General features: G+C 37.9%; 2 protein-coding genes and 1 long non-coding RNA gene across 5 annotated transcripts; 1 reads left to right on the top strand and 2 right to left on the bottom strand.

Moving 5' to 3' along the window:
* Positions 1-1312: 1312 nt before the first annotated feature.
* LOC105040443 (receptor-like serine/threonine-protein kinase ALE2) lies at positions 1313-9857 on the top strand. Its single transcript, XM_010916965.4, has 15 exons — positions 1313-1846; positions 4104-4232; positions 4314-4493; positions 4577-4678; positions 4752-4886; positions 5002-5130; positions 5206-5427; positions 5539-5622; positions 5703-5774; positions 5861-5968; positions 6121-6492; positions 6876-7160; positions 7849-8235; positions 8461-8704; positions 8787-9857. The coding sequence occupies exons 1-15, from the start codon at positions 1768-1770 to the stop codon at positions 9433-9435; spliced, it is 3177 nt and encodes a 1058-aa protein (XP_010915267.1). The 5' UTR covers positions 1313-1767; the 3' UTR covers positions 9436-9857.
* A 2021-nt stretch (positions 9858-11878) lies between these two features.
* On the bottom strand, positions 11879-22511 carry LOC105040444 (heterogeneous nuclear ribonucleoprotein 1). 3 transcript variants are annotated; one of them, XM_010916966.4, is made up of 7 exons: positions 22317-22511; positions 21904-22192; positions 21680-21720; positions 14463-14626; positions 14271-14373; positions 14032-14201; positions 11879-12335 (listed from the first exon to the last, which is right to left on the bottom strand). In XM_010916966.4, the coding sequence occupies exons 2-7, from the start codon at positions 22164-22166 to the stop codon at positions 11979-11981; spliced, it is 1098 nt and encodes a 365-aa protein (XP_010915268.1). In that variant the 5' UTR covers positions 22167-22192; positions 22317-22511; the 3' UTR covers positions 11879-11978. The 3 variants fall into 3 exon arrangements, with proteins under 3 accessions (XP_010915268.1, XP_010915270.1, XP_010915271.1); XM_010916968.4 differs by having other exon boundaries at positions 22289-22465; XM_010916969.4 differs by having other exon boundaries at positions 22304-22457.
* LOC140856665 (uncharacterized) lies at positions 20937-21673 on the bottom strand. Its single transcript, XR_012140228.1, has 2 exons — positions 21380-21673; positions 20937-21288 (listed from the first exon to the last, which is right to left on the bottom strand). It is a non-coding gene; the product is annotated as an uncharacterized lncRNA (long non-coding RNA).
* Positions 22512-24268: the final 1757 nt, after the last annotated feature.

The following is a 24268-nucleotide window of genomic DNA, read 5'->3' as shown; positions in this document are numbered from 1 at the left end:
AGGTCCCCACCACCAAGATCGAAGGAAACTCTATGTCCATACAACATTGATGCCTCAAGGGTGTCGATAATGTTGCAAGTGATGTTTCTGGCCTCGTCATCCAATTCTCATTTGCAAATCCTAGGAAAGTTCTTCTTAGCAATGGTGATGCTCACTCTTTCCATCGTTCTGTCCATCAATGACCTCTTCCTTAATAGGAGAATAACAGTTGCAATAGCAACGCACCATCTAGTAGGGAGGAGCTGCTCCTTTCATTAGTGATTTCTTTTCATTTACCAATAACAATAGTTTAGTCAGTGCTATTGATGGTCTTTGGTTCCTTCTTGTTCCAGCAGCCAATGTGCTAGTTGATGTTAGGCCAAGTATAAATATTGTTCCTTTAGGAATGCCATTATCCTATTGGCTATCAGAACTCCTACTTGACGTCGCCATGCATAGCTATAAGAACCTCTTTTTCTTCACAGCTTTCCGTTAATACCATTCCACATTGTATATGCACCCATTTGCCTGTAAGTACTTCTCCTTCTCGATAGTTCTTAGCAAATTCTTTTCTATAGAAATCTCTATATGACAGTATCTTCTCTATCACTACCTCCCCCTACTCTTCTAGTGGCTTGTGACACCCTCCACCATTAGAAATTGTTGCTGCTTGCCTTTGAATTCTTCCTCCTCTTATATTTTTCACATTGCCCTATGCATCTAAACACTGCATTCTTCCGCTACTGCTCTCTAATCCTAATCCCCTCAATGCGAGCCGACACTTATCTAGATCTATATTTGAAACCTTCTTTGTTTGCTCTCTCTCACCTCTCAGAAAGGAGAAAGGAGGAAACGAAACCAAACTGCAAGGGAAAAGAGAACAATACTACAACACAAAGCTATGGAAAAAAAGAGATCTTATATCAGTAATCATGTGATCTGGTTTTCATTAGCAGTTTACATTTCCATAATTAAGAAGTATGACCAATTGGAAGACATTTTAGTTTTAAAATTATCATGAGACTATCACATGATGTAGTTCGTTGAGATCAAGCGACCAAAGATAGACAATGGACCATATCGGATCACTCAATGGACTCAAGGATTTAATTAAAAAATTTTAAACAAAATGTGGAGCTTAGTGTAGGGCGATGAAACTTGAGGGGTCAAACCGTCAAAAGGGTATTTCCAGCAAAAGACCAAACGAGGGCCACGCCTCCTCCCGCTAAACAAAACCCCAAATCCTTAAATAAATATCTATGCTCATTTTTTTCAGAATCTTTTCGTCCTACTGGTCTGGTTCTTGCCCCTACCCGCCCTCCCCTCCCCTCCGCTCTCTCCCTCTCTCAGCACCGTCTGACAGAAGAGAGGAACAGTAACCAGACTATATCTACCTCCGAGCATTCTTTTTCAAGAGATCTCTTTGAATAGTTTTAATTACCATGACTGGGGGATCCATCCCTCTCGATCATAGTATTGTTCGCAAGCTGATTTTCTTCTCAAATAGCAAATAGTCCCATTGGCTGTTCTCCTAAAACCCGTCTTTTAATTTTCCCCAAATCCAAGCTTCCATTTTTCCAACACGGGTTTGGTTAAGTTTGTCTCTTTTGGCACCGCCCACCTCTGATTCCAAATGGGCACGTCTTTTCTGTTGTTTTCTGGGTTCCCTTGTTCTTCTGAGGTGTGTTTGGGGATGAAAAGCCTGCTGTGTATCGAAAGATGCTAGTGCTTTGTGGGCTATTCGATTTGGGGTGGGAAATCGGAATTTTATGAAAGGAAAGCAGTAGGATGGGTCGGGGAGTCACGACTCTTCATCGGTGGATTCTTGGCGCTGTGATTCTTTTTACGGCAATCTGTGGACCAGGAGGTAACAAAGTGCAGAATTTAAGTGCTTATTTCTTCGCATGAAATAAAGCTTGTGCTTTTGATTTTTACTGAAATAATGGATCTGATTCATATCTGGCTATCCAGTTTTTGGTTCGCAATGTTGCAGCTCATTTTATTGGTTTTGATATGGCAAGAAATGTCTCGGCGTGAAGGAAATTGCCTGTGTAGAAATCCCATGGAAAGAAGAAAGCAGTAGAAAAATAGAGAACTCTTTTCACTTCTGATGGATCCAGAGATCTTGCACATAACTCAGTTTATTTTAACTTTTATTGACTTCAATTGATTCATATTTGCTTGTTATGTGAGTTCATGGAGTCTAATGGAAATTTTTAGTTAAACTCGTTCTGAGAGAAATGTTTTGGCAGCCAAAGGTTGAAAAATGCAACTTCTTTCGGGAATGCTTTTTTTGCCAGGCCCTGTGTCTTGCACCGAGTCTTCCGACTTGTAAAGGTGGTGCATCATCCCCTCGACAGATTTCCTTTTTTGTGTTCAGGTGCTCGGGCTTGCTTAGGGAGCAGCATTCGTTGGAGAATTAGGAAGCCCACCCAATTTTTCAAGAGATGCAAGCTTTAGTTCCTTTCAGAACCAAACCTGAGACTGCTGTGTCATCTTCAATTTACCTTAAATTTGGTGTAACTACTTTGCCTCAATTTGCTTAGGACTACGCATTTGCTACAATCCCTTTCCCACCACCTTAAATTCTTTGAGATGCCTTTTGTACATTCATACATGGGGTCACATTCTCTTCTTTTTTCAAATGTGGTTCATAGTTCATAATCTTTCCCATGAATATGATAACTTGTCAAATAATTAAGGATGGCAATTATTTGGTGAAACAGCACTTATCTAGAGGTCCTTATAGCCTTGGCCATGATCTTGCAGTCAATTGATGTTCATGAATTTGATCTAAAACACAGATCTTGAATCGTTTAAATATGCTAGTGGTGACCAACAAAATATCTTCTTGCTATACCTCTCCTTGCTTAGCCATCTTTAGTGACAAAGAAACATACAGAAAAAGGCAATTAGTCTTCCACAAGTGCAAAGAATATTGAGTTACAAATTAAAATTCCATCAAACGTCCAGTCACTTTCAATCGCATCTTTAGAGGACACCACCTTATTAGCATTAAATAACATCAGTGAATGGTATATGTATCTTGAAGATTAAAAACAGAAGAAATGACACCTTGGAAACAACAATGGAGGTTTCTCCAAAATCAATAATATGCTATCAAGCAAAGCCACATTCCACCAATCACGCTCGACGGTGCTCTGTCCAACCAAGCAAGGGAAATAGAGGAAGTTTCTGAATATACTATTCACCAGTTACTCTTGTGGAGCTCTTTAAAACTGTTCTATTTATTATCTCTGATGAACTGTCATTCCCTGAGACTATGCACTCATTCTGTTCATGGTTTTCTAGATTGTAGAATTTCATGATGAACAGTGAATTTGTTAGTTCTTATTAGCTCTCCTAGAATTTCATTAAATTAACCATGCTAGCATTTGCAAGTTTTGTGTGAAAATTTTATTAACTATATGCGACTGACGTAGGAATGTCAAAAGAAGCTAGTCTCAAACCACTCCCTCCTTTAAAAGTTGATTGAGATACCATCATTGACTTTGCAAAAACAATTAATCTTCCATTGTTTAATATATGTTGTCGAAACCATATGATTGGTCAACCCAGCTGAGAGGGTCATGGAAGTCTTTAGTAGGGAGGGAGAAGGCGCTGAACTATGTCTAAACTCTAAAGCATGAGGATCTTCTGATTTATTTTTTGTGCGCTTGAGATACTCTAAACTTTCAAAGAGTCAAGGAATTATGGGACACATGAAAAAAGGATATACCAATGTTGACTTGGAGTTCCTGTCAGATTCTGCGGTGATTCTGTGGGATGTGTTTTTGGGTATGCCTTGACCAAATATGCAGATGTATTTGGCACCAGAAAAACTGACTTTTTTAATTCTCATATTTGCACGGTTGAATACACCTTTTTTCATAGTTTTTATGAAGCTCACATTTATGAATTGATAATGTTCATGTAAGTCATCAACTTAAAGGAAAATTTTCAAAATATTATGCAGGACCATTCACTTAAATAGCACTATTGATCATAATATCTGGATCAACAAGCAACACAATAAGCATGAACTTCAACCCTTAAGAGCTTTAGTCCATCTACGCTTCAATGGATGACTTTGTGAATTTGTTGATAGTACTGTTTTCTTGCAGGGCTTGTTGTAGCTTTGTCTCCAGCCATACACGCTGATCCTCCACATGTAAAAGAGAGAGTATTCAGTCCTGTGTCTGTTACCAAGTCACCAAGCACATATGCACCTAGCCCAGTAATTCTCCCAAAAGGTAATATTGCCGCTATCATGAAGAATTGGTATTTCAAATTTTAAAAATCTTGTTCATGGTAAAATGGAGTACACATTTTAGGATCTTTTTCACATCCTCCTTCTGTATTGCCACCTACGATCAAGGCCGTACCCCCTGCCATCCATGCAGTACCATCTCTGCAGCCTCCTTCTCTGTCTCATTATGTCAGCATGGAGCATAGATCACCAAGAACAGTACCTCCTTCTATAGGTGATCAACCAGATGGTCCCATTGGATCAGGTACATCTCATTTTTTGCCCACAACTCCAACAAACTTATTGTTATGTTACTGATATCAGGACCCCTCCCCACTCATTTAACAGCCCATGACCTTTCTCCTTCCTATACAATTGCTCCACCCAAAGGTGGTGCTCATGGAAGAGCGCCCAATAGTAATTCTCCAGTCATAGTGCCACATGCTTCAGGTATGCTGTCAATTAACAGCAGCTAGATGGGTGGATGGATGGTCGCGTTTCTCATTTTATGTTGTTACACCAGTTTCAGCTTCACCAATAAATATTCCAAACAATACTGCCAACAAACCACCAAGTATTGCAAGAATGGCTCCACCACCAATTGTTGCAAGAATAGCTCCATCAGCAGCACTTTATCCTCCAACTAAAGATTTTTATCGTAAGCATAATAACATTACTTTTCATTGTTTAGGATCTCTTGCTGAATATATTATCTACTTTGTTTTATTTATAGAGCTCTGATTTTGTTATTGATCTTGTTGGTTAATGCATAGGACCTGCAATTCCTCCAACTTTGAATATCTCCCCTGTCAGCCATGGGAAGAGGTATGGCATGCCAGTTGCTACACCACCGCGAGATATACACGACCGTATATCTCCTGTGACTAATGAACACTTCAAAGGTAAGTTAGTATGGCTTTTGGAGTATTCTAGGGAGAATGTTAAGTAATGCATGCCATGACTAATCTTGCGTTCAGGTTCTTCTCCTGTGATCAGCCCTATGCCACATGAAGCTAAGAGGCCATCAAATACTACACCAGCTCCTATGATGTCACACCCCCGACCTCCTGCAGTGCGTGTACCTCATGGCCCTGCATTTGCACCTGCAGTTCCAAAGCACCAGCAAAAACCTAGGAAAAGAGTAGGAAACCCTACATCTGCTCCATTTTTCCTGTTTCCTCCAACAGCATCCCAACCAGGTTGGATATTGTAACTGGTATTTGGTAATTTTGATCTGATGTCCACTTTTAACTGGACATCTGCTTGTAAGCTTTCAATAATCAAGCCCTTTGGCTCATTTTGTGTTTTAGTTGAAAGCCCTGTGGTCTCTTCAGCTCCAACAGTGTTCCCAAAGAATAGGAGAAGGCATCATGCTCCTCTGCCCTACTTTCAAGGTCTCACATGTTGAATGTAAATTACTGGAAGGAAAAATTGATAGTATTGTTTGAGCTTTTGACTCTTTTCTACCTTTCAGGCCCTTCTCTTCCTCCATTCCAAGCTCCAGCTCCTTCACCATCATCGCTAATTCCTTCGGGCCCAAATGAATGTATTTCAAGTCTTTTTTTTAAAAAAAAAAAAATCTTTTTTCCCTTCTGGTTTGAAATTTGAATGTGATTATAATCACGTTTTCAGGGCCCAGCCAGTCTCCTATGCTTTCTCCTTCTGTGTCTGTTTCTAACGAGCCCAGGACACCATCACCGCAACGCATGTGGTCATTACCACCACCACCTCCTAATCTGGGTATGGACATACCAAGCACATGTGTCAGTCATTCAGTTGTTATCTTCTCTTCTAACTTGTTTTGCAATTTTTAAGGAAAACTCAATGGCTTATAAGATTCCCATGAAGTAGACATGCATGACCAATGACAACTTACTATTGTTTGCTGGCAGATTGTAGTTCTTTGACATGTACAGAGCCTTTAATAAATCCTGTTCCAGGATCGCCATGTTTCTGTGTGTTGCCAATTAAAGTTGGACTTCGTTTAAGTGTTGCATTATACACATTCTTTCCCTTGGTTTCTGAGTTTTCCCAAGAAGTTGCCTCTGGAATTTTTATGAAACAAAGCCAGGTCCGCATTATGGGGGCAAATGCAGCAAGTGAACAACTTGAGAAGACAGATATCCTTGTAGATCTGGTGCCATATGGAGAGAAATTTGACAACACCACTGCATTTTCAACTTACAAGAAATTCTGGCTAAAGCAGGTTGTCATAAAAACATCACTTTTTGGGGATTATGATGTTTTATATGTTCTCTATCCAGGTTAGCATTTTTTTTGTTCAATAATTATTTTTTTGATGGTCAGTACTTTGTTCTCAATAACACATGGCAACAGTCCACCTAGTGGGTCCTTAAATGGAGGATACATTTCATAAAGACAAGGATCTGATATCAAAATATAGAATGGCCATAAAAACCCCAGGGAGTGAGATACCACTTTTCACTAACAGATTGCCGCCCATCCTTCTTGCAGTTACAGAAGTGGAAAAGCCAAATTTGTAGCCATTTGTATTGGAAGTACAAATTACTTATTGCTTACACAGAATGCAGGGATAATGCACATCACTATCAGTTGTGTGGTTGTTGAGATATCACTTATTTGTTCTGGTGAATGTCATACTTTTTGAATCTACTGATTTATGCAGGGCTTCCTCCATCTCCACCAGCATCCCCTGCAAACAATAATGTTGGCTATGGGACAATTGGCAGCAGCAGTAATGCAGGGATGATAAAACCTCTAGGAGTTGATGTGAGAAAGCAAAACAAAAAACTTAGTGGCAGAATAGTTGCTGTTGTAGTGCTATCATCTTTCATAGCTTTGATTTTATGTGTTGGAGCTGCATGGCTTCTGTTGAAACGGAGAGATCATACTTGTCTACCTGCAGCAGGAGTTCCACATGCTTTGCTACCATCTTTTGCAAAGCAATCAGGTATAGTAATTGCTTATGGTTTAGAGTGCTCATTCAAAAAGTCAATTGATGCACGAGTAAGAATCTTTAAGACTAAATTTTCTCTTGATAATGGAACATGGCCCTTTTTTCTCTTCTATTGTGGTAAATCCTTAATTTCTTCTGCAAGTCAGGTTGCTTTCAACCTTTCTCTGTTAGTTGGAAAGGAAGCATTACTACAAATATTCCCCATCTCATGGAACTATCTATTTATTAGTCCATTAAAGGGTTGTCAAAGCATGCTCATATATTTCCTAATCCTTTTGAGTCTGTTGTCCGTATGGCCTTACCATTTAAATTGTACCACTATGGCAACTTCTGAGGATAGTAGTTATATAATTTAAAAGAGTAGATTGGAAATCAATTTGACTATCAGTGGAAACATTCCAAGTCTGAGGGCATGGATTTCTCCATAGATATTTGCAGATAGGTAAAAGATTAAAGATTCTTGAGGATCCAATTATAGTATAATAAATGTGCTCATCTCTTTGTGCAAAAGTGCACTGTCTTCTTTAGTAACAGAAAGCATTACTATTGCTAATATAAATACCCTGGGGGTTAATGGCAGCTATGTTCTGTTTCTTAATGTCTTGTTGCCTTTGTTGATTTATAATTCTTGTATCTTCTGAAATACATGCTCGCTCCACCACCAAAAAAAAAAAAATTGCAGGAACGGGACTTGTGATTTTGGGAAGCAGGTCTAGTTCAGCATCAGCTTCCTTCAGCTCTAGCATCACATATAAAGGATCAGCACAAACATTCAGTATCACTGAGATTGAAAGAGCTACAAACAGATTTGATTGTTCCAGAATAATTGGAGAAGGTGGTTTTGGGCGTGTATATCGAGGTGTGCTCGAGGATGGAACCAAGGTGGCTGTAAAAGTTCTCAAGAGAGATGACTTGCAAGGAGGAAGGGAATTTTTGGCAGAGGTTGAGATGCTTAGCCGTTTGCATCATAGGAATTTGGTCAAGTTGATCGGTATATGCACAGAGGAGCACATCCGTTGCCTGGTTTATGAACTTATTCCTAATGGCAGTCTGGAATCTCACTTGCATGGTAACTAAAAACAGACTTGATGTTGTTTGTCAGTAACCGATTTTTTAAATGCCTTTTCTTTTTCTGTTTGTCTTTTATTTGGAGTGTGGCCTATTTCTGCAGCAACTTGTTGACTTGCGATCTTAGACATTACTGCCCTTGCTACTATTTGTACTCTTCAATTATGCAGTTTCTGATGTTTTCATCCTTTTCCAGAATTCACTTTGATTTTCTGTTGGTTCCCAGGTGTAGACAAGGAAACTGCTCCACTTGATTGGAACACCCGTATGAAGATTGCACTTGGTGCAGCTCGAGGCCTAGCCTATCTTCATGAAGATTCAAGCCCTCCGGTAATACATCGGGATTTCAAGTCGAGCAACATCTTATTGGGGCATGATTATATGCCAAAAGTGTCTGATTTTGGCCTGGCCAGAACGGCTATGAAGGAGGGGAATGAGCATATCTCCACACGTGTTATGGGTACATTTGGGTAAGAAGCTCTCAATCTTTATTCTCTTTTTGTTTCTTAAGAACTAGATATGGTCTTTAAAATGATCTCTTTCTATCTTTAGTTATGTGGCCCCTGAATATGCAATGACTGGGCATCTTCTTGTTAAGAGCGATGTCTATAGCTATGGTGTTGTTCTTCTTGAGCTCCTTACTGGAAGGAAGCCAGTGGATATGTCAAAACCCCAAGGGCAAGAAAACCTAGTTGCATGGGCTCGTCCACTTCTTACAAGCATGGATGGTTTAGAGACGATTATTGATCCAGCTCTTGGCACTAATATACCATTAGACATTCTGGCAAAAGTAGCAGCCATTGCATCAATGTGTGTTCAACCTGAAGTCTCGCATCGTCCATTTATGGGAGAGGTAGTTCAAGCCTTGAAATTAGTCTGCAATGAGTGTGATGAATATAGAGGATCAGAAAGCTGCAGCCAGGGGTCATTGACTCGAGAGAAAGCAATCAAGATCAGTAGGGGGTGGAGTGTGGAAGCAGAGAGAATGCTATTAGCATCTGACATATCCAGTATGCCAACAAAGTTAACTGGTGATGAGTCTGGTTCCTTTCAGGGGCACTCTAGTTCCGGTCCTTTGAAGACAGGCAGGAACAGACAATTTTGGCAGAGACTCAGAAGTTTGTCAACAGGAAGCATGACGGACCATGGGGTTGCACTCAGATATGGGACAAGTCCAGAGAGTGACAGAGGGTGGCCTTAGAGAATTGATCCCTGTTCATCTTTAGACATGTATTTGGAAATCTTGCATGGCAACTCCAAGGCAAGTGGGACATGAAAGGTCCAAGGAGTTGGTTATGAACAACTTTTTCATCAACAATACCAAAGGCTGCAAACTGTTTGGGAAATAAAAAGAAAAGCTAAGTAGTGTGGGAATGTGGAATAAGATGGTGAACTACTGTTTGAGTTTATTGAAGAGTGTTGCTTAAGCTCGAGGCTTGGTTGTGGGGCCTTAACAGAAGTCCCCAAGAGATCTGCAAGATTTGAACAAGCTGCATTTTTTATTCTGAGCTCAAGAGTCATGTTCATGGAGCTCATAATCGGTTGTCAGTTTTCTTTATTCACCTTTTTTTCAGTAAAATTTGATACACAGGAGTTCTTTCTTATTCCAGCAAATTTACCTCATGAGACTGATGGATCTCTATCGTCTGATCAATTTAGTCTATTAGGCAAATATTTCTTTCTTTCTTTCTTTTTTTAAGATTAAGATCAAAAGCCTTGCAATTCATATATATTTTTATATTTACCTCGTACATGAGAGATTGATGGATCTATTTAGTCTATTAGCCAACGAAGCTCTTTTCTTTTTTCCTTTTGCTTTCAAGGTCATAAGCATTTGCAATGCATATATATTTTCCAATTATGGGCTTCGATACATCATTCTCTACCTTTTGCAACCCTTGTCTTTTTCTGGAACTTCGCATTAAGTTTTATATTGGGGAATGGTACTATTTCTTACTTGAATCAAGCAATCCAGATTTATTTATTTGTTTTATTGGAATAACCTACTTGTTCTGTGTCACAAATAATATAATGGCAGGCAGCTATGGTTTGAATTTCAAGTGATTTTCATTCCCTACAGCAATTCCCTACAGCAATCCATGATCTACATAGATCTGTCAAGACTTCAATTCTCAATTATGAGTATATTTTCTTTGCCGATCAATCAGCAGCATCATGAGGTCATCTTGCAACCAGGGCCGGTCCTGACATTTTTTAGATCTAAGGTTAAATAAAAAAATGGGACCTTCTCTATTAAAAATTAACATACTTTAAATATTAATTATTATTGAAAAATTAATCTACGTGCAATAATTTTCTATAGATATATTCATTAAGCAGTGTATAAAACCTATCATTAACATATTTAATTATTTTTTTTGTTATAATATTGTAGAAAATTATCCTTGCACCCTATTGAAACATCAATACAAGACCTAAGACGGTCGTCCAGTTTGACTTGCCCCAGGGCCGGCCCTGCTTGCAACGGTGTAATTATCATGCATTTGTTGGGATATCATTGCGTAGGGCTCCAACAAGCAAGGTAAAACAAGCAATCAATTCACTTTAGGAGCGAACCCAACCAGAAATGAGTCGAAGGCATTGAAGCTTGGGAACCTCTGTAGTTACAAAGTTTGTTCCACCCCTGTGGCCTTTTTAATCACTAATCTGTTTAGGGTCTTCAAATTTTCCTCTTACGTCCTTGTTAGGTTTAAACCATCAAAGCTGCCGCCCTACCCCCCCTCCTCAAGTTCCAATTGTTATGTTGTTTTGTCCTGGCTGTACTAAATGTCTTTGCTCAGCCCTGAATCAATCCCACGAAATTTTATGCTGCCCCTTACCGTATGCTGCTGTCTGACTTTCCTCAAAGGTGAGACATTTGGTGGTCAGCAAATTATCAGCTTCCTCCCTCCTACTTTTACTTAATATACACAGGATAGGAATTTACTAATCCAATAACCATCGGCAACAACATGATTTTTGATGATACTCATCAGCTAGACACCACAAAAAAAAAAGAAAAAAAAAGGTGTTTGCTGACAACGCTGGTCCCTAAGTGGGGATCTCCAATGCTATGTTGGGTTGACTTTCCCCAACTACAAAAGGGACCAAGAACTGAAACAATTTTGCCAACAAAAGATGGCATCATTTTTTTTTTTTCAAAAGAGACCTAACAACTTGAAAATTTTTGATGAAAACCACTTTTTGTTCCGAAATTTGTTTTTATGCAAGCAACTACAGAATAATATGATCATCCTGCAAATTTCTCAGCAGTCATGAATCTTATGCAACATTAAGAATAAACCTCAAAGAAAACACAAATATTTCTACCCAAAAAGAAAAAACACAAGTATCAAGCTTGCACCAACTCTCGAGCATCCATCGGAACACCAGAAAGTCATGATTCACAACACTCCTGTACATGACTGGTTTGATGGAAATACGCGAGCCTGGCAACTCATAATGCTAGGCTTGCATTATAACCTAATCACACAGTAAAGTCTTGTAGCCCTATAAATGCCCGACCCAAGTACTACAGAGCAAGTAAAACAAAGAGCAGCTGAGAGATGTTGAAGAATTACATTTTCCGAATATGCTGCAAATATGTTATGGAAACGTCATTCTACAGCGATAAAAAGTGAATATGAGATGAAAAATAGTACCGATTAATTTAAGCATGTGAAGTGGGTATTGCACAGTAAATTGATTATAGTAAAATTTGGTTATCATGATTGTATTAAGATGTTATTTTCCATAGGGGTGGTATCTGCCCCCATATCCCCGGCCAGCACCATAACCTCCGTACACCCCATTGTACCCAGCAGGGCCACCATACGCGGTACCGCCACCGTATCCACCACGTCCATACACGTGCCCGCCATAACTAGAGCCGAAGCCTGCACCGTAGCTAGGAACCCCACCATAACCATACCCATAATTTCCGCCATAAAAGACGCCATCAGATCGATAAGCACCTCCATATCCGTAAGTGCCACCCCGATAGTAACCAGGTAGAATGCCACCACCAGTGCCATGACCAGCCCTCCCATTGTGTCCTGGATCGCCACCAGCTTTCTTTGGTTCAGCCCTCTTAATTTCGACCTGCAACAGTCGGGAAAGGGACCGTTACAAACAAGACTACCAATCCGGGGAAATATCAGGAAATAGTTATTGTTAATCCCACGGGGAAGAAGCTGTGTGTGAATTGCTGTGTTGTCAAGGTTGAGGAAGGGGAAGAAAGAAGCGCCGTCGGGGAGCCCAATTCACCACGCTAAAAAGGAAGAACTCCTCGCCTCTCTCACAGTGAGAACTCTTTGGCCTATCCTGTCAGATTTTCCCTAACATTGTGACTGAAACACTAGAACTCAAATAAGACGACCAACACAGAGAACTGAGAAAGCCCAGGATAACATGGCGCATCCTGCCTGCAAGGCTGTGGAACACCTGGACGATGTTTCTTTAAGCTTTTTACTCATATTGTACATTTTATTGACAATGACATGCACATGATTTCTATAGTATTGTGCCCATTATAACCACCACATCAAAAATAATGTTGGTGGAGATGATGAGAGTACCATATTTGATTGCACCATGATGACCTACATGATAGTGATTTCATATCAACTTCACTCAAATCACCACCAAATTGAAACTCGTCCTTGAGGACCGACATCCAATATCACCCCAAAGCAATAATCTTGGACTGAAATTTAGAAACAAATATGTCCACCAGCCTAACAAAAAAAATTCGTACATTAATATACAATTAATATATTACAAATACATTATTAATCATATTATTGTCATATTGTTATTCAATTATATTTTTAAATTATAATAAAATATATTATTGCACTTTATACTTACATTATGAAATTATTTAATATATTACTTCTAGTTACCTTATTTTCCTAACCAAACTAAATTTTAGCATTAAAATAAGAATATATCATAAGAATAAATGAAAATGTTAATTCTATAACAATAATTAATATACTTTTGTAGAATTAATAATTTATAGGATTGGTAAACATATTTTTGGAATATAGTAATAATTTACTATAATATATATTTTTATATGATTAATAAATATTTTTTTGTGGAATATCAAGAATAATTTTGATATTATATAATCACTAATCTTGAATTCCCATGGAATACCTAATAGATTACTCATAGATATCCGATGATCTTTAATCACTTAAACATAGCACACCAAACATAATGATCTTAGATTATCCCAAGATCATATTCTCGCAGGATAAGAATCACTGGTCATCTAAGATCACCTTAGTGATCCCATTTGACTCACCAAATACCACCTAAAGGTATTCTAATTCAAAAGCAGCCAATAGGGCAAAATTACAATGAAAAGTTAATAATTGGGATCTAGATTGATCTTACAATATTTCTTGTTTGCTAATTTGCTATCCATAAATTTTCTATTAATGTCAAGCGTCATACCATATCCAACATATAGCCAGCATCGAAGCCCAAGCCCTGAGAGTTTGGTTCTTGCTCTCACTAGAGGAAAGAGGCTGTCACATCTAAAAGTATCAGTTGATTGTCTTTAAAGCCATTAACAATTATCCATTGTCTCAGCATTAACTCTATTCAAGGATTCATGACACGACTACGTATAAAATATTGCCTAAAGCTTTCTATATTTCCTCAATTTTTGGAAATTGTTCTGTACAAATAAACAGACCAAAGTCATTGAAAATCATTGAAAACCTCAAAAGCATGTAATCAAGAAAAAGATCTGCAAGCATGGTTGAGCAAAAATTTTAATCACCTGCTTCCCTCCAAGATGATGCATTCTGCCTTCTGAAATTATTTTTTTAACCGCTTCCTCATTTTCAAACGTAACAAAACCAAAGCCCCGTGAACGCCCGGTAGCATGGTCAAGCATTATCTGGTGCTCAACCACGTTACCATAAGAGGCAAAGTGCTCCTTCAACTCATCTGAAAGATTTCAATTATAAATTTGCTTATCCAGGTAAGCAGATTATAGTCTAAAAGTTCAGTTGCTACCTTCAGTTAAAGATGGAGGTATTCCACCCACAAAGATCTTCTTTGTCTTAAACCCTGCTTTGGAAGGCATATCTTCTCTTGGGACTGTCCTTTTGACTTCCACCTGAGTTCAGCAGCAATATAAGTTTCCAACATTTCATAGAGGTCCTACAAAATGTGAACAGCAAGCTGTACAACAAAAGCTAATCCTACCATCCTCCCATCAATAACATGCTCATCCTCCAAGACCTTGTCAACAACAGATGGGTCAGCAAATGTTACAAACCCAAATCCTCGAGGCATATGGGTATGCCTATCCTTCATTATCACAGAGTCTGTAATTACCCCATACTTCTCAAAATGCTTGGAGAATGTCTCTGCAACACAAAAACAAGCAGCATGGCAAACGAGTGGCTACTAAGTAAAACAAATGGGCCAAAAAAAAAAAAAAAGGAACTGATAGGACAGCAATCTAGATAGAGAATGTAGGAAGGCACAAGTCCACAAATTTTATCACAAGAAACTGTAACTGTAACCTAACATTGATAGATCTCTGTAACAATACAGTTTTAAATAGGAAAACAATAGAATCAATGATGCTAACAAAATCAAAACTAGCCCCAAGAATGTGTGTGTAAGCCACTGTAAGGATAACATCAGTAAAGCAAGAAAATCTATCCTTCATTACATGGATTTTCCTATTTAAAATAATCATGTTCTCATGTATGTTTCAAACAGCTAACTAATTCAAACAAGTAGTTTCTGGAAAATTGAGTAGTTAAAACCACATGGGCCACCAAAAAGTTGGTTCATGCAGCAACCAGCATCTGACAACACTGCAAGCATGCTCCAGCTGAGACCTACTGCACACAATACACACTACTTCGCCAACCAGCATGTGTCCCTGGCCATCCATCCACTACTGAAGGGACTTGTAACCAGACCCCTCCATAGGGAGATGAGTGTGCTATGATTGAATAGCACCACATGCACGCACAACAAAGGATTCTAGCACCAGTGCCCATGGGCATTCCAGCCATTGACCAGCATGTCACATGCTGTACCAGCCCAGATGCTACATCATCCCCCCACCCCCACCCCACAAAATACACACAGAGTCACAGACACATGCATTTAAAACTAAAAACATAAAAAAACATGCCATACCGACCCATGCCAGGTGACTGGATTTGGCCACTAAAGTACATGCCTGCCAGCACATTACATGCTGGCCAGCGAAGGCCAACATATGAAAAGTTGACAGACATGCACATACTGATGCATAGCGACCGTAGCCAGTAGATAAAGAGAGAGGTTTGAATATATTAAAACTCAAACAAAGGACTCGCACCTCTCTAAAGCTGGCATCACCCCTACATAGAAAACAAAGAATAAACTAACTAGGGCAAACTTTCTATTTAAATAAACCATCCAATGAAAAGTACTAGAACATTGTAATAAAAGAGGGTGAGTCTTGGTGCAATGGTAAGGCTGCTCCATTGTGACCTACAGGTCATGAGTTCAAAATATGGAAACAACCTCTCCAATGCAGGGTTAAGGCTGCAACATCAGTTGGTTTTAACGAGCCATATTACCTTGAACTTCCAGTGAATATCTCCATTCTGTTGTGAATAGGAAAATCACAATATGGTGCCTTTATAGATAAAATTGTTCCCAAAGTTCATATGTACATCTTGCATTAATTTAACAATCCATCCAACATTTAAAAAACAACATTACTTTTTTAAAAAAAAAAATCGGTATCATAGTTACCAATAACAAGCCTCCTCCCAGAACAGTTCTATTTTTTTATCAAAATGAACTTCATCTACCTTGTAATTTTGTTGCAGCTTTAATTGTTAATTTCATGCTCAACTTCAAGATACCATTGCTGATATGTCAATTTCTCCATAATTTCTGGGTTTCTAAATATCAAAGGAAACAAAAGCATTCTTGATGGCTGACACAAATAGACAAGCATTTGACCATTGTTGGTATACTAAGAGTAACAAACTCAAGATTGATTGCACCATGGCTTGAGAGCCATGCTGCTTTCCACCTTGTCAGCTGGTGGCACATTAAAATGTTATTGACTATTTTTAAAAAGGAAAAGTCTACTGAAAGATGTGTAACATGATCTCTGCATTAAACAACGTGCATCTGTCTTCTAATGGGAAAGTCTGCAAACCACAATTGCACTTGAACTAAACCTTCTCAGCACATGCCACCTGGAGTACGTCTTCTAATACCAAACACCCATTGAAAGAGGGAAATTGTATCTTTCAGCAATATTTTAAACTTCTTGTAAGCAGACCAGTATAGAGATGGATGTAAAAAGACATTCTTTTATCCATTCATTCAACATCTCTCCTCAACAGCATCATTTGTTAAACAAGTCAGCTGTTCCATCATTTACATAATTTAACTGGTAAACCATCCAGCCCTAATGTCCTTTTTACTGGTCAAATATATTATACTAATCAAATTAGTGAAGCTGATATACCACCATCACCTCTATGTATCAATTTACATATTACACCATCTGCACTCCCCTAAAAAACTTCTAGAAGTAAATACCCAAATAACCATTAAATCCCTGCTGCTGATATATTCTCTACCATCCTTAATCCTCAAGCATCCATGCTGATCTAAAGCCTTATTTTTTCTCTCACCATCTAACTATAGTCAGCCAGTCCTGATGTTAGAATAATGCTGTCTAAATCTGATAAATATATTGTTCTGAGCAATTTATACCATTCAGTGCGTTATACTGAAATTATAAAAAAAAGTGCACAGCAATCTTATGCAAAAATAGCTTTGTCACACAAATGTTCTGCTACTAGCGAATATTCTCGAATTGACTTCTTCATGTCACAAATGTTCCGTTACTACGGAATATTCTCAAATTGATTTCTTTCTCATGTCTGCAATTTGTGGTTCTCTATTGCCATTTTTTCTCGTTATTTTCTTATCTCAGGTACCTTCTCTATATCAATCATATCTTTCGACTGTGTGGTGTTTCCAGCTTCCAGTTTGACTTTTTTGTCCATGTCGCGCCAACCACATAAGCTCAAAATGGCTCCATTTATGATACATGGATGTCTACTGAAATGAGATATCATCTCACACATGGATTTTGATCTTTAATTCTCAAAATCTGAATGAGAAAATCATAGATAGGCATAAGCTTATAAACAATTACTACAAAATCTGTTCCCTACTATGCAGTAAAATAGTTCTAAATCTAAAATTAGAACAACATCATCCTCTTCAAATCACAATAAAGAGGCATTACAAAAGCAGATGAAAAAGTGAATACAAGAAAACAGTGCTACAGAGGTGAACATATCATGGATGTCTGCTGTATTGGTCATTTCCTTTCATAGAATATTTTTCTTGGTGTTCAACCATGATAGCTTTGTATTGTCACATAAACATGGCATTTCAATCAGCTTTACAGATACTGATTTGCCATTCATTACGGGCAAAATATTGAAAACACTTTCTGTAGTCTCAAGGAAAATAAAATGTGCTCACAATCCACACATTATTCAGATTCACTGAGTACCTTCCTCCTCCTCTTTTTGAAACCTTCAACACAGGCCCAGGCCTACCTCCTTATTGTTTGGGTCGTTGTTGTGCCTCGGTACACCATCTGAATCAGTTCTCATACACTTCGAGGTTGGCACATGCTTCGGAGATATCATGAATTACAGGGTAGAATAGCCCCTTAATTATGCTAAACAACTATTTGTAACCCAAGTTATGCCAGAAACAAATAGGACATTACACACAAAACTTGAACATCCTTATAGTGTAACCATCTAAAACAAGATAGTCACTCTGCCAGAAAGGTGAAGAGGTTTATTCTAATTTGTCCCAGAATTATGCTCTAAAATCATTCTAGATAACCCAGTTAACTAGTTTATTCATTCTGCATAATTCTTCAGTTCCCATGGTATCGATCTTGCTAGAGTCATTCTAATATCTAAGTTTCCTCATTCTGCCCAAATCCACCAAAGCATAGGAAGTCTTATATCTTTACGATCATCTTGAACGTTCTATAGTGGTTTTCTGGTTCATCCACACAAAAATTATGTATGATCACAACCACCAACAGGCAAATGTCAGTTGGGAGAATTTCAACAACCTGACATTTGTATCATCCAGTCGAGGTTGTCGAGCCAAATTCAGCTAGCAAAGTGACTCATTACATTTCCACTTTAGACCATCAAATTCACCAGCTACAACTAGCAATAGCATAACTGACATTGAGAACTGAATAGATTCAGACAAAACAAGCAATTTTGTCATGAAAAAGGTAATCAACTAGTAGGTTGAGCCCATAAAATCATAAGAAAAAATAGGTTAGCAATAATAAAGGATAATGGACAGGAACCACACAATTTTTTTCTTGGATGAGAAAAAACAAGCATATTGTCGTCACTTATCTTGGGTCCAACTAAATGAAAGCATATAACTAAGAGGATGCTTGTTTAAAAATTAAGAAACCACATTAAAAATAAGTTTAAAAAGAATCCAAAAATTGCTCAACTAGATATCCTAATATCTGAAGAAAGACTGCATCTAAGAATACAGTGTTATGTTGAAACTAGAATATTAATATTCATATGATTTTACACCAATAGCCAAAAGTACTGAGGAAAGAACAAATTCAAGAATCCTCCGGAAACACATATGCAGCTGAAAACTCTATAGCACATGCATCCATTTACAAGGTGAATAGCAAATCAACATGTGCAGCAATGGAATTGTAGCATATATGAAATGGCAGGATGCCTTGTCAATCAGATAAATCTTTAAATGAATTCTAACTCATTACTGATTGGTGGTGTACGCAGTTGAATCTATCATGCATATATAGAATACACTGATTAACTATAACATAGCATGTTTAACAAATTGAATGAAGGTAACCATATGAATTCATGTTGATGACATGGCATACACTTCTGAGTTTGGAAAGACAAATGGCCCATACAACGAGACTTATGTCTGATACGGAATCTATTAATTGAGATAGAAGTTGTGAATACAATATAACTAACAAGCCTCACCATTTTTATTTGTGGTTTGTAATGCAGATCCTACTTTGCATTGGTTAGCACATCAAAACCTTTTCTAAAATGAAGAAGCCTATTAAGAGATGGGAACACTATCTCTATGCATGTCTCAGCATATCCCAATGGAATGTTACTGAATCTTCAGATAGGAAGGAGAAAATGGAGAAGATTCATGGATCTGCACTAGGACTAGGACGGGTGGTGACCATGATGTTATTTTGATGAGATCACATAAGGGTACTATATATTTACATGATAAAGTAATCAAAAAGTAAAGATACAATTATTGCTGCTATGGTGCTAACGAAAATCTTTACTAGTACACTTTCATCATCTTAAAATAGAAATGTAGTCCAAGCAAAAGTGCATACCAACAATAAACTTGAAGCCAAGATGAATGGTTAAAATAACTAAACAACCAAAAAGATTTGTTGATGATCAAGAAGTATGGATCGCACATCTTTTATCAAAGGGTCCATGATTTGTCACATAGGTTTGACATTTTTTTCTTATTGTACTGTAACAGCCTTAAGCGCATAAAAGTGCCAACTACATATTTGCCAGCATCTGACCGTGCAAAAGGCAGTTCTCTCCTTTAATAACCTCTTTTGCAGCCCCTTATTCAAAAGCATAAGCAGATAGAACCAGATACCCATACACCCTTACACTCTCAAACATGAAACTAAACTTAGACCTAATTTTCAACTTAACTGAATTTCTAGCACTAAATTTCTTCTCCATCAAGTCAACTGCCTCTATCTATTTGATTGTTGAAGTTCTAGATTGCAAATATTACATGTTTGCAATTTAAACTCATTGAGCCACTGCAGTAGATCCATAACAAAAATCATATTCCGAGACCAAATAATCTGAGTGCAGTAGAGCTACTTATTCAGAAGCAGCATATAAAATCAAGGTGATATTATCAAATGCAAAACCCAGGTGCATTATGGAAATTCAGAGAAGCTTTTGGCCATACTTTATGCTAAACAAGATCCAGGAATGACAGCCTTTCCTGGCTATTTGTTTTACACGATGAATTACAACTTTATCTTTCCATTGACTTTGCAAAACTCATTTTGTAACATTTATAGTCCCACCTGTTCCAGAGAAAGGTTAGTGCATTTTTCTATTGTGCTGTTCATCTTATCAAGCACACAGCATTGCACTGAAGCAAAAAAATCTCCATGTGGCATAAGAGTAAATAACAAACGATATGCAGGCATTGCTTATGCTCTATCTTACTTCTTTGGAAACATTCAAAGCTCTTTGGGGCAGCATCTGTTTGGTGTTTATCCTGCCAAGTCAGGCCTTGGGAAGTCAAGCCTTAATTTTTTCAAGACATTCAGATGATACTGTGATTTGACTGTTGTTGACAATTTCTGTGATAATCTGCTAATACTAGTTGATCTTCTTCACTCATTATCAATATGAAACACAAGATTTTCTCCACCACATTTTTATGTAGGAAGCAAATTTATGTGGTCTGTGAAGCTTCCCATAAATCTAAAGGTCGAATAAATCACAGGGGCACATATAGTACATCTTCATAACCATGTCCTGAGATACGTCATCACCGCATTGCATATAAAGTGCTAATTACTTCAAGATAAACATGTGGCAATATTTTCATAGTCCATTTAAATCAGAGCCATGTAGCCTCAAGCTGGACCATACGTAGAGTTGACCATAGTTCAAACTAACAAAACCAAGTTCAAATTACAATGCGTATATGGAGTTGACTAAAATTAACACATATAATCAGCATCCATAATGCATGTTCAGGATTACTGTGTCTCCAACATAACGAATCATTTATGAAAATGACTGTCGAGCTTCTGAGTTCACAAAATGCCAAAGGAATTGCAGTCTGGAAACTTGGGCTCTCCTTTTGGGCTGATCATATGCTTCTTTCATGAACTGTGGAGTGATCTAATGTACTGGTGCCAAAAGGACTGTTAAATTTCATGACAAAGCAACAACACAAATATTTAGAGTATAGAAAATATGCAACATTCAAACATCAAGAAGTTTAAGCCGACTAACTCTATGCCCAACTGCCCATTAAACAAGAAGCTCAGCAACATAAGAAACTACTTGATATTCACTGCACATACAAAACCACAGAATAGATTCTCATCGGATAATTCCTGTTACCACATATATTAGCGTCAGGAAACCACATATGCACAATCTTAGCAAGCATGTATTATTCGATCACAAAAGGGAGCTTGTGAAGATACATAAAAGAATAAAAATGCAGTAATACAACGAATCTGTGTTCTTTCTTGGAGAGAGAGAGGGAGAGAGAGGGAACACTAATTTAAATAGAGCAATGTTACATACCCTCAGTTGTGTCCCACGCGACTCCTCCAACGAAGATTTTTCTATCACACAAGAAAAAACTAGGGTTATCTTCTGTTTCCCCGAATCACCCCAGCGGCATTTGATTGGGCCAACATGTGAACCCTACCAACCGCTAACCCTAGATCCAGGAACATCAAAATCTAACACAAGCTCAAACATTCAATCCAAGAAATCTACAAGAAACCTATGGCCTCACTACTAACCCTGACGAATAGGAAGTGCTATCCGGCTGTATCTCCTCGCCAGCACTATCTACCATTTCTATCCCCCTTCCCGGAGGCTCTCCTCCCTGTTCTCCTTCCCCTCCTCCTCCTTCCTTTATTTTTCCTTCTCCACCACCACGTCCCTCTTCTTCTTCCTCCTCCTCGACCACTTCTTCTACCTCCTCCTCGACCTCTTCTTCTACTTCCTCCTCTACCTCTTCCGCACCGCTAATGGCGTTCGGCATCTCCTCCGCGACCTCCATGAGCCTCTTTCCTCTACCTACCAGACCTGCACAGGAGCAAAGGTTATTCCGCTAAGCCCTAGGGAGATCTAAGCCCCAGCAAAAATCAAAACCCTAGAGAAATTGACGCCCGATCGAAATACCTTCCCCTTATCTACCTAAGGTTCATACCACGATTTGCAGATGGATAGACTTGGAGGTGGGATCTCGATTCCTTTTATTCGGAGAGATTTGTTGGCGTGATGGAAGATAAAGCCTAGCGGATTCCCGGCACCGCTCCTCCGCTAGACGACGAATAACGGGGATAACATCCAACGGGCGGAGGCCGCCGCTTAAATTGCGGTGGGCGAGAGTGACGGTGTGAGAGAAGGAGGTTAATCTGTACCGCCGTCGCCCTGTTAACTAGCGTGATCCTTCGTGGACTTGTGTAAGGATTTCGCACAAGTTCATCAATCTGGACCGTTCGCGCGGGTAGCCTGCCAGAACCGGTGAAGATATTTTATTCCGTCCCAAGACTCCTTGGTGGCATTCATTCAAGCGCCGGGGGAAAAAAAAGGGAATGAGAACATTAATCGGTGTGCGAGAGCAAGTTAAGGGTACTCATCCCCACCTAATTTTGGATCATGAAACCCGTTGAGTACAATCACCTTTTCAATACATAAACACTTCCATGAAGGATACGCACTTGCAAATCAACCATGATACATCGCAAAACTTAGTCACGATAAAATAAATTGTTAAAGATATTTAGTTTATTATTATTTGATAAAATTATGTAAATATCCCTTCAAATTTTTTTAATTTACGATTACACCCAACGTACTTCAATTTTTGAATGAACCCAAAAGCTAAAAATTGGTTACAATGTGGCCTAACCATTAAGTATGAGTGTGAAATGTTAATGTACCATCAAATTTCTATTCTTGCTAAAAATAATTTTTTAAACAAACTGAAAAAAATATTTATGAAACTTTGTATCTAAACTTATCTCACGTGGCAATCACATATTCATGGATCACTGATATTGATGGTTAGGTCATATTGCAATCAAAATTTAAGTTTTGAAGTTTAATTAAAAAATAAAATTTTGAATATGTAAGTATAAATTATGAAAAGTTGAAGGGATGTTACTATAAGTTCGTATTGTTTATTTTCTCTTTCACAACTTTATCTCATATTTGAGATATTAATTTAGATGACTATGGGAGGAGAATTGGTATGTCTGATGCTTATTTTAGATAACTTTGCTATGCATAGTGGAGATAGTCATTGGAGCTATATTGTTCATATAATCTATTCTATGCAGGACATGGATCATATTTGATTGTTAGTTTTTCCATTCAAGATTTACATGCATTTAGGCATGTATCAATTTATACAGGTCGTTGAATCCCTAAATTTATGGCACTTGCATTGATATATGCTAAAGAGACAACTTGATTATGCAATGCCTCCTTTACCATCACCAACCTCAATGACTAAGTATATAGTCTCTAATATTTATTTAGGAGGATCACAAGACCTAGTGTGGACCACTTTGAATGGTACAAAAAGAATAGGAGGACAAAGCCTAAGAGTGAGATTATTTGTGATATAAAGAAGTCAGATAGTACAGTCTAACTTGGCCATGCGGTGTTTGATTGAGATTTTTTTTTTATAAAAAAAAATAATCTTTCAAATCATACAATATGGTACTATCTCTTAAAAAATGTGGTGCACTAAACGATCAAAATCAAATTTCATTGTTTGGGCCTCAAAATAGATCAATTAATTTTTTTTTTTTTTTGGAAAAGATTTTACCAAAGTATATCACTCAATCCATAAAAAATGGATAGAGTGACTAAAAGATAAAATCAATATACAAATTAAGGTCTATCTTTTATACGACTTTAACTTTTTCATATTTATTTACATTACTCATATCTACTATAGAAAAACTATGTGTTATTCAAACTAGAAAATAAATTAGACTTTAATTATGCAAAAATGAATCTCACTACTATAAATGAAGATTGTATCTTAGTTTATGATTCATCAACGAGAGAAAACAAGATTTAGACCATATCTTTGTCAATCTTACTAATATTCTCAAAAGTTTAAAGATTTGAATTAGACGAATTGAG

This window comes from Elaeis guineensis, chromosome 3 (genome assembly GCF_000442705.2).
Source record: "Elaeis guineensis isolate ETL-2024a chromosome 3, EG11, whole genome shotgun sequence".
Taxonomy (NCBI): domain Eukaryota; kingdom Viridiplantae; phylum Streptophyta; class Magnoliopsida; order Arecales; family Arecaceae; genus Elaeis; species Elaeis guineensis.
The sequence above is the reverse complement of the archived record's forward strand: the minus strand, read 5'-3'. Positions and strand labels throughout refer to the sequence as shown.

Bases quoted from the DNA above. Each gene is read 5' to 3' on its own strand.
- LOC105040443 (XM_010916965.4), top strand. From the start codon at position 1,768: ATGGGTCGGGGAGTCACGACTCTTCATCGGTGGATTCTTGGCGCTGTG. The intron at 4,679-4,751 runs GTATGCTGTCAA...TTGTTACACCAG, and splicing joins CATAGTGCCACATGCTTCAG to TTTCAGCTTCACCAATAAAT. The intron at 5,623-5,702 runs GTCTCACATGTT...TCTACCTTTCAG, and splicing joins TCCTCTGCCCTACTTTCAAG to GCCCTTCTCTTCCTCCATTC.
- LOC105040444 (XM_010916966.4), bottom strand. From the start codon at position 22,166: ATGGAGGTCGCGGAGGAGATGCCGAACGCCATTAGCGGTGCGGAAGAG. The intron at 21,721-21,903 runs GTTAGTAGTGAG...CTTGTGTGATAG, and splicing joins AGCACTTCCTATTCGTCAGG to AAAAATCTTCGTTGGAGGAG. The intron at 12,336-14,031 runs GTGATTAAAATT...CGACTGTTGCAG, and splicing joins ATCATCTTGGAGGGAAGCAG to GTCGAAATTAAGAGGGCTGA.